The 15219-nt window shown below is 47.2% G+C and overlaps 1 protein-coding gene across 1 annotated transcript in view; it reads left to right on the plus strand.

The window, feature by feature from the left end:
• Positions 1-15219, plus strand: part of STK10 (serine/threonine kinase 10) — a 151164-nt gene that overhangs the window by 53981 nt on the left and 81964 nt on the right. The window contains exon 3 of the mRNA XM_038010405.2: positions 10849-10897. Within this exon, the coding sequence (XP_037866333.2) occupies positions 10849-10897 (49 nt within the window). The remainder of the gene's footprint in view (positions 1-10848; positions 10898-15219) is intronic.

Here is a 15219-nt window from a genome sequence, read left to right on the forward strand (position 1 = left end):
GTAATTCCAGCTCCTCGGGAGGCTGAAGCAGGAGAATTGCTTGAACCTGGGAGGCAGAAGTTGCAGTGAGCCAATATTGTACCACCGCCCTCAGGCCTGGGTGACAGAGTGAGATTCCATCTCAATTTTAAAAAATAATAATAATTTTATTTATCCTTTCCAATTTAGATGTCTTTTATTTCATTTTGTTGCCTAAGTGCACTGGTTAGGACTCCCAGTGCTATGTTGTATAGGAGTGGTGAGCGTGGGCATTTTTGCCTTGTTGCTGATCTTGTAGGAAAAGCTTTCAGTCATTCACCATTAAGTGCGATGTTAACTGTGCATTTTTAATATATGGCCTTTAATATATGGCCTTTTTTTTTTTTTTTTTTTGAGACAGAGTCTCACTCTGTTGCCCAGGCTGGAGTGTAGTGGCGCGATCTCAGCTCACTGCACGCTCCGCCTCCTGGATTCACACCATTCTCCTACCTCAGCCCGAGTAGCTGGGACTACAGGCACCTGCCACCATGCCCAGCTAAATTTTCTTTTTCTTTTTTTATTTTTAGTAGAGATGGGGTTTCACCGTGTTAGCCAGGATGGTCTCGATCTCCTGACCTTGTGATACGCCTGCCTCGGCCTCCCAAAGTGCTGAGATTACAGGTGTGAGCCACTGCGCCCAGCCCAGTATACAACCTTTTAATATAAGACCTTTGTATATGTTGAGGTGGTTTTCTTCAATTTTGTTCGTTGAGTATTTCTCATGAAGTGGTGTTTAACTTTGCCAAATGCTTTTTCTGCTTTAATTGAGATGATCATGTGGTTTTTTAAAATCTCCTTTCATCGTGTTAATGTGGTATATTACGTTGATAGGTTTTTGTGTGTTGAACCATCCTTACATTCCAGGAGTAAATCCCACTTGGTCATGGTGTAATCTCTCTTTTAATATTTGAATATGATTTGCAAGTGTTTTGTTGAGTATCTTTGCATCACTATGTCAGAGGCATTCAAACCAGAGTGACTTCATCTTGAATAGGGGCTGGGTAAAATGAGGCTGAGGCCTGCTGGATCACATTCTCAGGAGGTTAGGTATTCTTAGCCATAAGATGTTTATGGTTAAGGGAACAGAAACAGACCCAGGATGTAACAGACCCAGGAAGTGTCCTGATGTCCTGATATCTTAAGAACAAAAACATTCCTAGTTTTAAAATAAGTCTCACTTTAAAGATAATAATATTTGAACAGTGAGAACACATGGACACTGGGAGGGGAACATCACACACCGGGGCCTGTTGGGGGGTTGGGGGGTTAGGGGAGGGATAGAGGAGAAATATCTAATGTAGATGATGGGTTGATGGGTGCAGCAAACCACCATGGCGTGTATACCTACGTAACAAACCTACGTGTTCTGTATGTGTATCCCATAACTTAAAGTATAATTTAAAGAAAATAAAGATAATAATAAAGGCTCTTGTGAAAGACAGTAGTTACACAAAGATTAGCAATCCTTTATCACAAACCCTTGTAGTAGAGCACATCTCCTCCATGATTTTTATTACCTTTTATATAAGTAAGCATTGTACCTAGGTGGGCACGTTCCTCCTCTTATTTTTTGGAATGCCATGCTCTGCCTATGGAATAGCTATTCTTTCACTTCTTTACTTTATTTATTTATTTATTGCTCTGTCGCCCAGGCTGGAGTACAGTGGGGCGATCTTGGTTCTCTGCAAGCTCCGCCTCCTGAGTTCACGCCATTCTCCTGCCTCAGCCTCCCGAGTAGCTGGGACTGCAGGTGCCCACCACCACGCCCGGCTAAGTTTTTGTATTTTTAATAGAGATGGGGTTTCACCATGTTGGCCAGGCTGGTCTCGAACTCCTGACCTCACGTGATCCACCCGCCTTGGCTTCCCAAAGTGCTGGGATGACAGGCATGAGCCACCGCACCCAGCCTGTTTGGAGGTTTTAAATTACTGTTCAGTCTCCTTAGAAGTTACATCTGTTCAGATCTTCTGTTTCTTCATGATTCAGGCTTGCCAGGTTGTGTTTCTAGGAATTTTTCTATGTCATCTAGTTTATCCAATTTGTTGTCATACAGTTGTTCATAGTACTCTCTGATAACCCTTTCTATCAAATCAGTAGTAATATGTCCCCTGTTTCATTTCTGATTGTAGTAATTTGAGGGTTTTTTTCTTTTTCTTTTTCTTTCTTTTATTTATTTATTTATTTTTTGAGACAGAGTCTCACTCTGTTGCCTAGGCTGGAGTGCAGTGATGTGAGCACGGCTCACTGTAACCTCTGCCTCCTGGGTTCAAGCGATTCTTCTGCCTCAGCCACCCAAGTAGCTGGGATTACAGGCGTGCGCCACCAAGCCTGGCTAGTTTTTGTATTTTTAGTAGAGACAGGGTTTCTCTATGTTGGCCAGGCTGGTCTCAAATGCCTGACCTCAGGTGATCCACCTGCCTTGGCCTCCCAAAGTGCTGGGATTACAGGCGTGAGCCAGCGTGCCTGGCCATAATTTGAGTTTTTATCTTAGTCTGTTCAGCTAATGAACATATTTTAAAAATTCTTTTGAGTCTATATCTAGGAGGGAATTGCCATTTGGATCAATGGTAATGCTACGTTTAACATTTTGAGGAACTGCTGGACTCTTTCCCAAAGTGCCTGGACTGCACATTTTACATTACCACCATCAGCGTATGAAGGTTCCAATTTCTCCATATTCCTGCCAACACTTACTGTTGTTTATCTTTTGTTTTTTGAGATGGCGTCTCGCTCTGTCTCCCAAGCTGGAGTTCAGTGACATGATCTTGGCTCACTGCAACCTCTGCCTCCTGGGTTCAAATGATTCTTTTGTCTCAGCCTCCCAAGTAACTGGGACTACAGGCGTGTGCCACCACACCTAATTTTTGTATTTTTATTAGAGACAGGGTTTCACTGTATTGGCCAGGCTGGTCTGGAACTCCTGACCTCAGGTGATCCACCCATCTCAGCCTCCCAAAGTGCTGGGATTACAGACATGAGCCACCTTGCCTGGCCTTGTTGTTCATGTTTTTAATTCTAAGCATTCTAGCATGTGTGAAGTGGTATCTCATTTTGGTTTTGATTAGTGTTTCCCTAATGACTAGTAATGTTAAGCGTCTTTTCATATGCTTATTGGCCATTTGTACATCTTTGGAAAAACATCTATTCAAATCTTTTGCCTATTTTAAGATTGGGTTATTTGCTCTTTTATTGTTGAGTGCTATGAGTTCTTTATGTATTCTGGATACTGGTCCTTTATCAGATATATGATTTGCAAATATTTTCCATTTATGGCTGCTTCTTTCTTTCTTTCTTTTTTTTTTTTTTTTTGAGACAGAGTCGTGTTCTTTCTCCCAGACTGGAGTGCAGTGGCACAGTCATTGCACACTGCATTCTCGACCTCCTAAGCTCAAACGATCCTTCCACCTCAGCCCCCCAAGTATCTGGGACCACAGGTGTGTGCCACCATGCCCAGCTAATTAAAATTTTTTTCCTTTTTTTTTTTTTTTTTTTTTTTGGTAAAGATGAGGTCTCCCTATGTTGCCCAGGCTGGTCTCAAACTCCTGGGCTCAAGTGATCCTCCCACCTCAGCCTCCCAGAATGCTGAGATTACAGGCGTGAGCCATTGCACCCAGCCTTTGTTTTCTTGATATTGTCCTTTGATGCACAATATGCTTAATGTTGATGAAGTCCAGCGTATCTATTTTTTCTTTGGTTGCTTGTGCTTTTGGTGTCATTTTTATCCATCTGGTCTTTTACTAGCCCCCATATACCCTTTGACACATATTTAGAGGTCCTCAAAGTTTTTATTTAAAGATGGGAGGGTATGGAAATAATTTTTAAAAACACACTCATTGGAACAGACTGCAGTACTGTCTTTAATAATGAAGATCCCCAAAGCTTCTATGTGAATACTCAGGGCTTCTCAAACCATCTCTTGGTAAAGACTGATGAGGATGATCATACATCCTACTGAAGCCTCTTGCTCTGTGGTTTGAGGCAAGAGAAAAAGGAACACTGATGGTGAAATTTAGGATAACAAGGAGCATAAAAGAGTCAGTACTTCTGCCAGTTTGCCCCCAAGTTTCTCTGCCGTCTTACAGTGTATTTTGTTAAGGGGAGGAGAGATGTGGTCCCAGGGTCCAGGCCTCTTGCTCATATAAATTCCCATTAAACAGTAGTTCTCAAAATGTGACCAGGGGTCCAGCAACAGCAGCAGCATCTGAGCACTTGTTAGAAACCAGATTCTTGGACCTTACTTCAGACCCACTGAATCAGAAGCTGTAGGGTGGGACCCAGTGATCTGTTTTAACAAGCAGTCTGCTGAACGTTCAAGTTGGGGAGCCCCTGGTGTCGCATTTTCAGCTGGTACAACCTGGAGTCTGCCTCCTGGAGAATGTGATTACTCATCATCTCCTGCCAAGTGTGGGATCAGGTACTTCTGGTAACAAGTGACAGCAAACCTTAAACTAACCTACTAAACAGCTGCAGAAATTAATTCGTTTGCATATTCTGCCTAAAAAGTCAGTAGGGAGCAGGCTTGTTCTCCATTTTCCTGTGATTCTCTGTCTTCCTCTGTGTATTAGCTTTGTCTTCACACCCACTTCTCTCGTGGTTGCAGCGTGGCTTCCTGCAACCATCAGAGCAGTGTGCTTCCTGATTAGCTCCAGAGTGAGATGACATGGCATTCTACACCAGCAAGCACAGTTCAGCAGCTTAGCTCTGACGACACCAGCCCTGAATCAGGGCAAGAGGCAGAAAATTTTTCTGACTGACTTAGTACCCTGCTTCTGCCCCTCCCTTGCAGGGGATGGGTAAGTCCTACCCAGTTCTCATGGCTGTTTCACAAAGGGGAAGGAAGAAATGCTGTATGTGGAGGGGGAGGTAGCCATGGTGCCCAGAACACCAGGACTCATGAAATGGCCTCTTTGCTGTTTGTCCCAAACCCACTGTTTTTTCCTTCTTTAATAATGCATCCAGAGGGATCTTTCTGAAGCAAAAGCCTGTCTACAACACCCCTTGCTTAAACCCTTTGGTGTATCTCCTTAGACACACACACACACACACACACACACACACAGCTCTCCAGATTAGGTTCATACTTTGAGATGTTCAAGTTCTAGTTCTGGTTGACCTCCAGCCTGCTGGATTCCCATCCTTTGGAACCCCATGGAATGCTCCATCATTACCCCCTTCCACGCTTTTCCATGCTGTCCCACCTCTGCTTCTGTGTTCTGCCAGGAATGCCTTTACCCTTCCCCGTGTGGTAAATTCACCCTTCAAAACTCAGCCTGGATATCTGCTTCCTCTGGGATAGCTCTAAGGCAGGTTAATGTCTGTGTCCACAGGCTTCTGGGTTACACAGTCACCATGTGCCTGCACCACTCATCCTACATCTCTCTCAGCTGGTGATCTTGGAGCAGGGACCTGTTTGATTCTCCTGGGTCCTCAGTCCCCAGGCTTGCCACGTACTAGGAGCTCAGATAGTGCTGGTTGATCACATACTACTTTTGTGGTCCCTGCTGTTGCCTAGCAAAGTAGAGCCCCTGGTAGACACTCAGTTGATACTTACCAGTGCACTAAACTGACCACAAACCTCAGTTCTTCAGGTCCTGGGAAAACCCTGAGCCACCTGCAAATATAGGCTGCTTATGCCCTTGACAGCTTCAAGGAATCAGTCCTTGGCACTGGAGCGGGCTTCATTCACTTTGGACTTGGTGAGGGCTTAGAGGCCTTTAGCTTTGAATCCTGAGGAGCCTCCCTTTATCCACGAAGCAGGGGGCTGGACCACTGGGACCTTCATCAGAAGAATAGATATATCTGTAGAAGTAGGTTATTCTAGGCCAGTTCTTTCCATTAAAAAACAAAAAACAAAAAACAAACAAAAAAAAAACCAACTAAGCCGGGTGCGGTGGCTCACACCTGTAATCCCAGCACTTTGGTAGGCTAAGGCGGATGGATCAGGAGATCGAGACCATCCTGGCTGACATGGTGAAACCCCGTCTCTACTAAAAATACAAAAAAAATTAGCTGGGCCTGGTGGCCGGCGCCTGTAGTCCCAGCTACTTGGGAGGCTGAGGCAGGAGAATGGTGTGAACTTGGGAGGTGGAGCTTGCAGTGAGCCGAGATCGTGCCATTGCTCTCCCCCCTGTCGCCCCTCTGCACCCACTCTGTCGCCCAGGCTGGAGTGCTGTGGTGCCGATCTCGGCTCACTGCAGGCTCTGCCTCCCGGGTTCACGCCAGTCTCCTGCCTCAGCCTCCCAAGTAGCTGGGACTACAGGTGCCTGCCACCATGCCAGGCTAATTTGTTGTATTTTTAGTAGAGATGGGGTTTCACCGTGTTAGCCAGGGTGGTCTCAATCTCCTGACCTTGTGATTCACCCGCCTCGACCTCCCAAAGTGCTGGGATTACAGGCGTGAGCCACAGCGCCCAGCCGCCTCTAGCTCTTTTATAATCAGCACTAATTCATTCATGAGGGTGGAGCCCTCATGATCTAAACACCTCCCATTACTGTTGGCCCCACCTCCCAACACTGGGGATTCAGTTTCCAACACGTGCCTTCTGGGAGACACATTCAACTATTATTTTATCGGTTACTATTGAGACTATTGTTTTATTAATTAAATTCCATGTATTTCTGCAAAAAACCCGGACAAGTTTATAATACCAGTCCCCTGTAGTCCTCCAGCCACTGATAAGCTGAAGGTAAAAATGTTAAGACCCAGATACTAAAAAAAGCAAGTAAGACCTGGGAGTCAAACCAAAGCTGAGGAACTTCACCCAGAGCTTCCCAGCAGCCAAGGCAAAATAAATAAATAAATAAATAAAAGGGAAACTCAAGGAGTTGTGGAGCTCTTGAACTGCAGAAGAGGAAGCAAGCCAGGTTGTCAGAATGCATGAGCTTTCCTAATGCTGACCTCTGGAGAGGGCATAGGGACCTTGTGTAAGAGTGTTGTGTAAGGGACAGTTTCACTGAAAGATGCAGGAACTGCCTAGGTTTCGTCACTTCTCATACTGACTCTTTAAGAACAGCTGATGGCGGCCGGGCGCGTGGCTCACGCCTGGAATCCCAGCACTTTGGGAGGCCGAGGTGGGCGGATCGCGAGGTCAGGAGATCGAGACCATCCTGGCTAACATGGTGAAACCCCATCTCTACTAAAAATACAAAAAATTAGCCGGGCGTGGTGGCGGATGCCTGTGGTCCCAGCTACTTGGGAGACTGAGGCAGGAGAATGGCATGAACCTGGGAGGCGGAGCTTGCAGTGAGCCGAGATAGCGCCACTGTGCTCCAGACTGGGAGACAGAGCGAGACTCCGTCTCAAAAAAAAAAAAAAAAAAAAAGAACAGCTGATGGCATGTCCATAAATTTTAGTTCTCAAAAATAAATACATAAATAAATTGTAGTTCTGGGAAAGCATTTCTTTGTTTTATTTTGTTTTCCCTGGGAATCAGACTGAGAGGAAGGCATATTTTTGTAGGAAGCCTAAGTAACATGCTCTAGGCATGAAACTTTCTGGTGATTTCATTTGTTAGAGATTTAACAAACACGTGTTAACTGTGTGGCTTTCATGCTGTTCTCTCATGTAAGGAATCTCATTTTAACTTTCTCAGTGAAGTTGGAGGCAAGAGATTATTAGGCCATTTTACAGATGGGGCAATGGAGGCTCAGGGAGATTGACTTATCCAGGGTCACATAGTCAGTTAAGTGGCACACCAGGACTCGACCCCAAGTTTACAACATTTTCCTTTGTGTTGGCACCTTGTTGGAGAAGGGGGAAGTGTCTGACCTGGTTACATATCCACGGTGTATTAGGACTAGGTCTTTTTTTTTTTTTTTTTTTTTTTTTGAGACAGAGTCTCACTCTCTCACCCAGACTGGAATCCAGTGGTATGATCTTGGCTCACTGCAGCCTCCACCCTCCGCCTCCTGGGTTCAAATGATTTTCCTGCCTCAGCCTCCTGAGTAGCTGGGATTACAGGCGCCTGCCACCACGCCTGGCTACTTTTTGTATTTTTAGTAGAGACGGGGTTTCACCATGTTGGCCAGGCTGATCTCGAACTCCCAACCTCAGGTGTTCTGCCTGCCTCGGCTTCCCAATGTGCTGGGATTATAGGAGTGAGCCACCGCCCCCAGCCTAGGACTAGGTCTTTATAAGTACCACCTCATCTGTTCCTTACAGTAAATCCTAGAGCCATGTAATATTAGTCCATTTTACAGAGAGGATTGGAAGCTGTCCAAGGCCATACAGGTAGTAGGTGTTAGGGAAGCTAAGCAGGGGTTCCCAACCAGGGCTTGGTGATGGAACTTCAGGATATGCAAGGATTCAATAGAATGGCACAGGAACATTTCTGGGTGAGAGGGGAGAGGATGGCTTTCATGGCACCTCAAAACCAAACAAAAATAAATGAGAAAAACAGGCCCATGAACTCAAGGAAAGAATCATAGTGACAGCTCACATAACTGAGTCCCAACCTGGAACCAGGCACCTGGCAAGGCCTGGATGAGCTTATCATTCCCATGGGGTTAGGGTGTATCATCCCCATCTCACAGGCCACCCAGCTAGTAGGTGGCCTTGCATGGTGACTGAGTTTTGCCTCTTCTCCATCATCACCTCTTGTGACTTGGTTTTTTTCTAGCAGTTAGTAGAATTTTTCTTCCTCTTTTGTGGAGCTGAGAATTACTACAAGGCAGAATGATATGCTGTGCTTCAGAAGGTCATTGCCTTCCTGTTTCCAAGTCACCTCTGTCTGTTCCCTTGCCTCTGGGAACAAGCTGGTTGGATGGTGGTTGGGTAAGAGTGAACAAATGAATGGACGAATGAATGAGTGAACAAGTGGATGGAGGAAGTACCACTTCCTTGGCATTCGGGATCAGCATGCATGGATCCATTTCTGATGACTTTATTCAAGGCTGTCAGGTCACTGTAGTGTTAGAGAGAAGTCTTGGGGAAGCTGAGTTCAGGCCCGTTCATGCAGGCAGGACCAGAGTGACCCAGAAAGCCTCCGTCCTCCTCAGCAGGCAGTGGTGTGGAAGTGGGCTGTGCCGCCTTCCACAGCTCTTGCCATGGCATGCAGCCCTCCACAGCATGTGGCAAGCCTGGCAGGGCCTGGAATGGTTGCTACCCCTGGAACCTAGTATCTCTAGTATCCTTGGCCCATGTTAAAGTCCCCTGTTTCATCTACTGTGGTTTCTTGCATCCCAGCCCAGCTTATACCCCTAGTGTAGCCCGGTGGTGGGTCCCAGTTCAGAGCAACGGCATCAGCAGCCCCATTTTCCAGCTGAGGACACAGTCTCAGAGGATTGAAGTGACCTGTCCACAGCCACACTAGTGAGTGGTGGACCTAGGCCATGGGCCCAGCCGTGGCTGGCTCGAAAGCCACACATCACCACATCCTCATAGGACCCACATGACCTCAGGGCCATATTTACATTGCCAGGAGGGCCCTGGAAGGTAAGCCACAAACTGGAGGCCTCATCAGATTCCTGAGTCTGCTCCACCCTCCTCTGGCTGGAGAGTGGTCTCTGGTCCACCTGGACCATGGCTGAGGGTTTCTTTCCTGTTTAGAGAGAGCATGGGTCTTCTTGACTGCCCCACTCTCTGGGGCCTCTGCTGAGCTGGGTTGAAGGAACTTCACAACAAGCAGGGGCCAGGAGCTGGAAGCTCAGGGGTGATTCTGCCTGTTCTGAAGTTTGTGGCGCCATCCCCCTTCCTCAACCACCTGTAGCCCTACTTTAAGAAAAAAGAGGTCAGGCAGGGTGGCTCACACTTGTAATCCCAGCACTTTGGGAGGCCAGGGTGGGCGGATCACCTGAGGTCAGATGTTCGAGACCAGCCTGGCCAACATGGTGAAACCTCATCTCAACTAAAAATACAAACATCAGCCAGGTGTGGTGGCAGATGCCTTGAATCCCAGCTACTCAGGAGGCTGAGGCAGGAGAATCACTTGAACCTGAGAGGTAGAGCCAAGATTGCACCATTGCATGCTAGCCTGGGCGACAAGAGCGAGACTCTGTCTAAAAAAAAAAAGAGAGAGAGACAAAGAAAGTGAAAAGAAAAAGAAAAAGCATCTATGCAAAGAGCCCAGAGTGGGCCAGAAAGAGTGAGAATGGGAGTGAACCAGGGCTGGAAGAGCCTTTCTACTGTAATTGTCTTTTCTGTCCCTCCACTAAGCTGGGAGCCCCTTGAGGGCCTGGACCTGGCTGTTCTCCCAGGGCCTGCAGCCTGTCAGTGTATGATGAATGAATGAATGACCTGAGGGTTTGGAGCTCTGCTTCCAGTCCAGGAACAATCTCTATGGCCTTGGTCAGTTACATCCTCTTTCTTGGCCTCAGTTTCTCCATCTGAGCTGATCTTCGAGTTCCTGGTGTTCTGAGCCAGCAAGGTCCAGGGCTCTGGGAGATGGAGGGAGCCTGAGACAGGCGCTGGGATTCTGAGAGGACTCGGCCAGCTTGGCCGGGGGGAAGGCGTCCTGAGGTTCTTGGCTGTGGAGCATAGGAAACAGGGCAGCTGGCAGGTGGGCACCAGGCGCACAGGTGGGAGCGAGGAGGGAGGGTGTGGGCTTGGCTGAAGAGGCCGTTTGCTGAAGCTTCGGGTCTTCATAGCAACTTAGTTTTCCTTCTTCAGAAAATGAAGCACCCAAGCAACTCCTCTGGGTGTCAGAGCCTCCTGTGAGGCTTGAGGCCCACTGGGGGAGGGGGACGGGTTCCCAAGGCAGGAGCAGGAGGGGCTGAGGAGCAGGGGCACCCAGGCTTTGGGTATATTGGACCCTGCCTGGCTGTGCCTTGTGGGGTTCCATCTCGACGGCTAGGCAGCCCCACTCATGATCACTTTGCCCTGTGTTTTCTGCAGATCATGATTGAGTTCTGCCCAGGGGGAGCCGTGGACGCCATCATGCTGGGTGAGTCTTACTTGATTCATTGCATTGCCGGGACCAGACCACACGTTTGGAGTCCTGAGCCTGACTGCTGGACGGCTCTGTCTAGGGAACTGGGACCTCCATTCTCCCACTCCATCAGTTCCCATGGCCTCTTTGAGCACCCCTCTGCTTTGTCTGCTTTTAGGAGCAGGGTTTGGGTTCTTTTTTTTCTTTCTTTTTTTGAGACAGAGTCTTGCTCTGCTGCCCAAGCTGGAGTGCAGTGGTGTGATCTCAGCTCACTCACTGCAACCCCTGCCTCCTGGGTTCAAATGACTCTCCTGCCTCAGCCTCCCAAGTAGCCTGGGATTACAGGTGTGTGCCACCACACATGGCTTGTTTTTGTATTTTTAGTAGAGACGGGGGTTTGGGTTCTTGAAGAGAATGTAGGACATTCGCTGGAAGACCATCACTCCCTATTCCAGAAGCCGTGTGTCCTTGAACTGGCCACTCTCCCTCTTGAGGCCTCTTGACCTAAGATGGGTGTGATGCCTTCTTTGCTGGACCCCACAGCACTCTCAGGAGGTGAAACCGAGATACCCAAGGAAGGTTGTTGAAAAGTGGGGATACCCGCACATTCAGTAAATGCTCTGTGGGGACAGTGTCAGGTCTCAGTGTCCTGGGTAAGCTTAAGCAATAACAATGACGATGACCACAGTGAAATGTTAGTAGTGGCCATTCCTTTGTGAATAGTCACTATATGCCAGAGAGTGTGGTAGCCATGTTCCCATATGTGGTCCTCCTCTAATCCTCAGGTATAAAATCAGGAAGAGTATTTTATTTATTTATTTAGAGATGGAGTCCCGCTCTCTTGCCCAGGCTGGAGTGCGGTGGCGCAATCTCAGCTCACTGTAATCTCCACCTCCCAGGTTCAGGTGATTCTCCTGCCCCAGCCTCGCAAGTAGCTGTGACTATAAGTGGCTACCACCACGCCCAGCTAATTTTTGTATGTTAGTAGTGATGGGGTTTCACCATGTTGGCCAGACTGGTCTCGAACTCCTGACCTCAGGTGATCCACCCACCTCGGCCTCCCAAAGTGCTGGAATGACAGGTAAGTATCACATTTATTTTTGATTGGGCTGACACTTGAAAGGTTAAGGGACTCACCCAGATCACACAGCAGAGCTGTGAACCCAGGTCTGGCTGACCCACTCCTAACCATGGCCCGTCCCACAGCATCCCCGGCTCATGCCACCCTGCATGGAGTGCAGAGAGGCTGAGGAGAGGCCTGAAAGGTTGAGTGACATGTCAAGGATTCTGGGATGGCCCAGAAGAGGAGAGGTGCTCAGTATAATGTCACACCATTCAAGGTATTTTCCCTGAGTTTACCTCAGGAGGGAGCCAATCGTAATCCTGGCAACAGTCTTCAGTGCCATAAACCTGAATGTTGAAATCCCAAAAGAGCAAAATGCCCAAAGTCTCAAATCCTGTCAAGTACAATCCTGAAAGATCAAAATCCCAAAAATATAATTCTAAAAAACTTTTTTTTTGATTCTTGGTATTTATTTATATTTTAAAGGGGAATTTGAGAAACATAAAAACATGAAGGTGCTTCACAGGCCACTTTACACTGTCAAACAGTCAGTAATAACGTACATATTTTGCATGCGTAAACAGCTATACCAAGGATGGTTGCACAGGTGTAACAATTATGAACAGACTGGCCAGGTGCGGGGGCTCACGCCTGTAGTCCCAGCACTTTGGGAGGCCGAGGTGGGCAGATCACCTGAGGCCACGAGTTTGAGACCAGCCTGGCCAACATGGCAAAACCCCATCTCTACTAAATATATGAAAATTAGATGGGCATGGTGGCAGGCGCCTGTAATCTCAGCTACTTGGGAGGCTGAGGCAAGAGAATCACTTGAACCCAGGGGGTAAAGGTTGCAGTGAGCCGAGATGATGCCACTGCACTCCAGCCTGGGTGACAGAGTGAGACTCCATCTCAAAGAAAAAAAATGATGAGCAGATGACCCGCACCCATAAAGAAATAGGTCAAAAAGGGAAATGTATAAATGCATATCACCAGGGTTGGTGATTGTGGACACACAGCTTTATAGCTGTTGTCTGAAATACTGTAATGAACAACCGAAGCCTGTTGGTGAGATCGACCAAAACCCTCAACGGCTCACTAGGGCGTATGCAGATGCCGAAAGAGCCGGAATCTGGAGAAAGTTTATCTTTCACAAATGCAGATGTACCAAAAGGACATCCCTATATTCACTGAGGAACTTTCAACATTTTTATATACATGCACAATGCTTACACACCGGCAATGCCGAGATAATACACTTTCAGGGAGTCAAATTTGCAACAAAAATGCATAAAAGGAATTAGAACTCTCTCAAAGTCTCTACACCATTTATACCTGCAGCATCGAAAATGATGTGAAGATGAAATATATAGCATAGTGAATTGTAAAAAGTAATGCTGACTATTTAAAACAGTGGGGAAATACAGATGTATATTTATTTATATATGCTAAAGACCATTTAGTTTTTTCAAATTTAACATAGGACCAAGTGTATTGCAGGGAGAGATTATGGGCAGTTGCACAGAGACCGTTCATAAGAGTTGGCCTAACAGGATACAACTATCTTGTGATTGAGATTTTTAGGATTTTAGACTTCAGGGATTTTGATCTTTGGGGATTTCAACATTTGGGATTATGGTATTTGAGATTATGTCTTTTAGGATTATGATCCAAACCCATGTCAGGAATGTGTGAAATTTACAGTAGTCCATCCCCATCCCGGGCTGTAGAAATGTTGGACCCACAGGGGCTCGCGCGGTGCCTCACGCCTGTAATCCCAGCACTTTGGAAGGCCAAGGTGGGTGGATCACGAGGTCAGGAGCTCAAGACCATCTGGGCTAACACAGTGAAACCTTGTCTCTACTAAAAATACAAAAAAATAGCCGGGAGTGGTGGTGGGCACCTGTAGTCCCAGCTACTCAGGAGGCTGAAGCAGGAGAATGGTGTGAACCTGGGAGGCGGTGCTTGCAGTGAGCAGAGATTGCGCCATTGCACTCCAGCCTGGGTGACAGAGTGAGACTCCGTCTCAAAAAAAAAGGAAATGTAGGACCCACAAGCCTTCGTTACAGAGCCACTTACTGCCCCACCGAGTTCCCAGGTAGACGACAGTATGGGGGAGGATACATGGCACATGTTATATGGCTCTTGGGTGTGCCTTCTCTCAGCAGGCAGGCACTGCCTTTGAAGATTATCATTTGGGAGATAGAATCTAACAGTATAAAAGTGATAATCTGGTATGAATTGAGACTTTAGGTTATAAGGAGCCAAAATACTCAAACTTTTTTAGGTGGGGGAAAGGTGGGGGGTGTGGGAGGTGGAATTTATTTGCACAAATAACTGGAGACTTCAAGGATGGCTAGCTTCAGGCACAGCTTGTTCCAGGAGTTTTAAAGAGTTATGATAAGGGGTGGAGTGTGGTGGCTCACACCTGTAATCCTAGCACTTTGGGAGGCCGAGGCAGGTGGATCACTTTGAGCTCAGGAGTTTGAGACCAGCCTGGGCAACAGGGCAAAACCCCGTCTCTACAAAAAATACAAAAATGAGCTGGCATTAGTGGTTTGCGCCTGTAAGCCCAGCTACTTGGGAGGCTGAGGCTGGAGGATTGCTTGAGCCCAGGAAGCAGAGGTTGCAGTGAACTAAGATCATGCCAGTGCACTCCAGCCCAGGTGACAGAGTAAGACCCTGCCTCAAAAAAAAAAAAAAATAATAATAATAAATAGTTATGATATGGACTTGATTTCTTTATCCAACTCTTGGCCCCCTGTCCTCTGTGTTAGCCCCATTCTCATGCTGGTTTTCTGCCCTTGATGACAAGGTGGCATGAGGGCTCCAGCCATCACGTCTGAATTCCAAGCAGCAGGATGGAAGACAAGAGGGTAGAATAACCACCCATCCCTACCCCACACTGAAGACTCTTTTAAAGAGACTTCAGAAAAGCTTCACATGACACCTTGATTTATGTCTCATTGGCTGTAGCATATCACACACAGCTGGAATGGAGGCTGGGGAATGTGTTTTTTTTAGCTGGGTAGCCATATGTTCTGACACCAAAAAAAGAAGGGGGAAATGGAAGCCAGCCAGCACCCTCTGTGTCCCCTGGTATGCTGAACTGAATGAGCTTAGCTGGAGGGGAGTATCAGAGATGGAAAAGGCATTGAAGTGTACTGTGTCCTCGACCTCATTCACAGCTGGGGCGTGACCTAGACTACAGCTCAGCCAGCAGATAAACCCTGCTCTGGCTCCCGTTCCAGTTCTCCTCGTGGCCCTGACTGCTCCA

The sequence above is a fragment of the Chlorocebus sabaeus genome, chromosome 23, assembly GCF_047675955.1.
Source record: "Chlorocebus sabaeus isolate Y175 chromosome 23, mChlSab1.0.hap1, whole genome shotgun sequence".
NCBI lineage: Eukaryota > Metazoa > Chordata > Mammalia > Primates > Cercopithecidae > Chlorocebus > Chlorocebus sabaeus.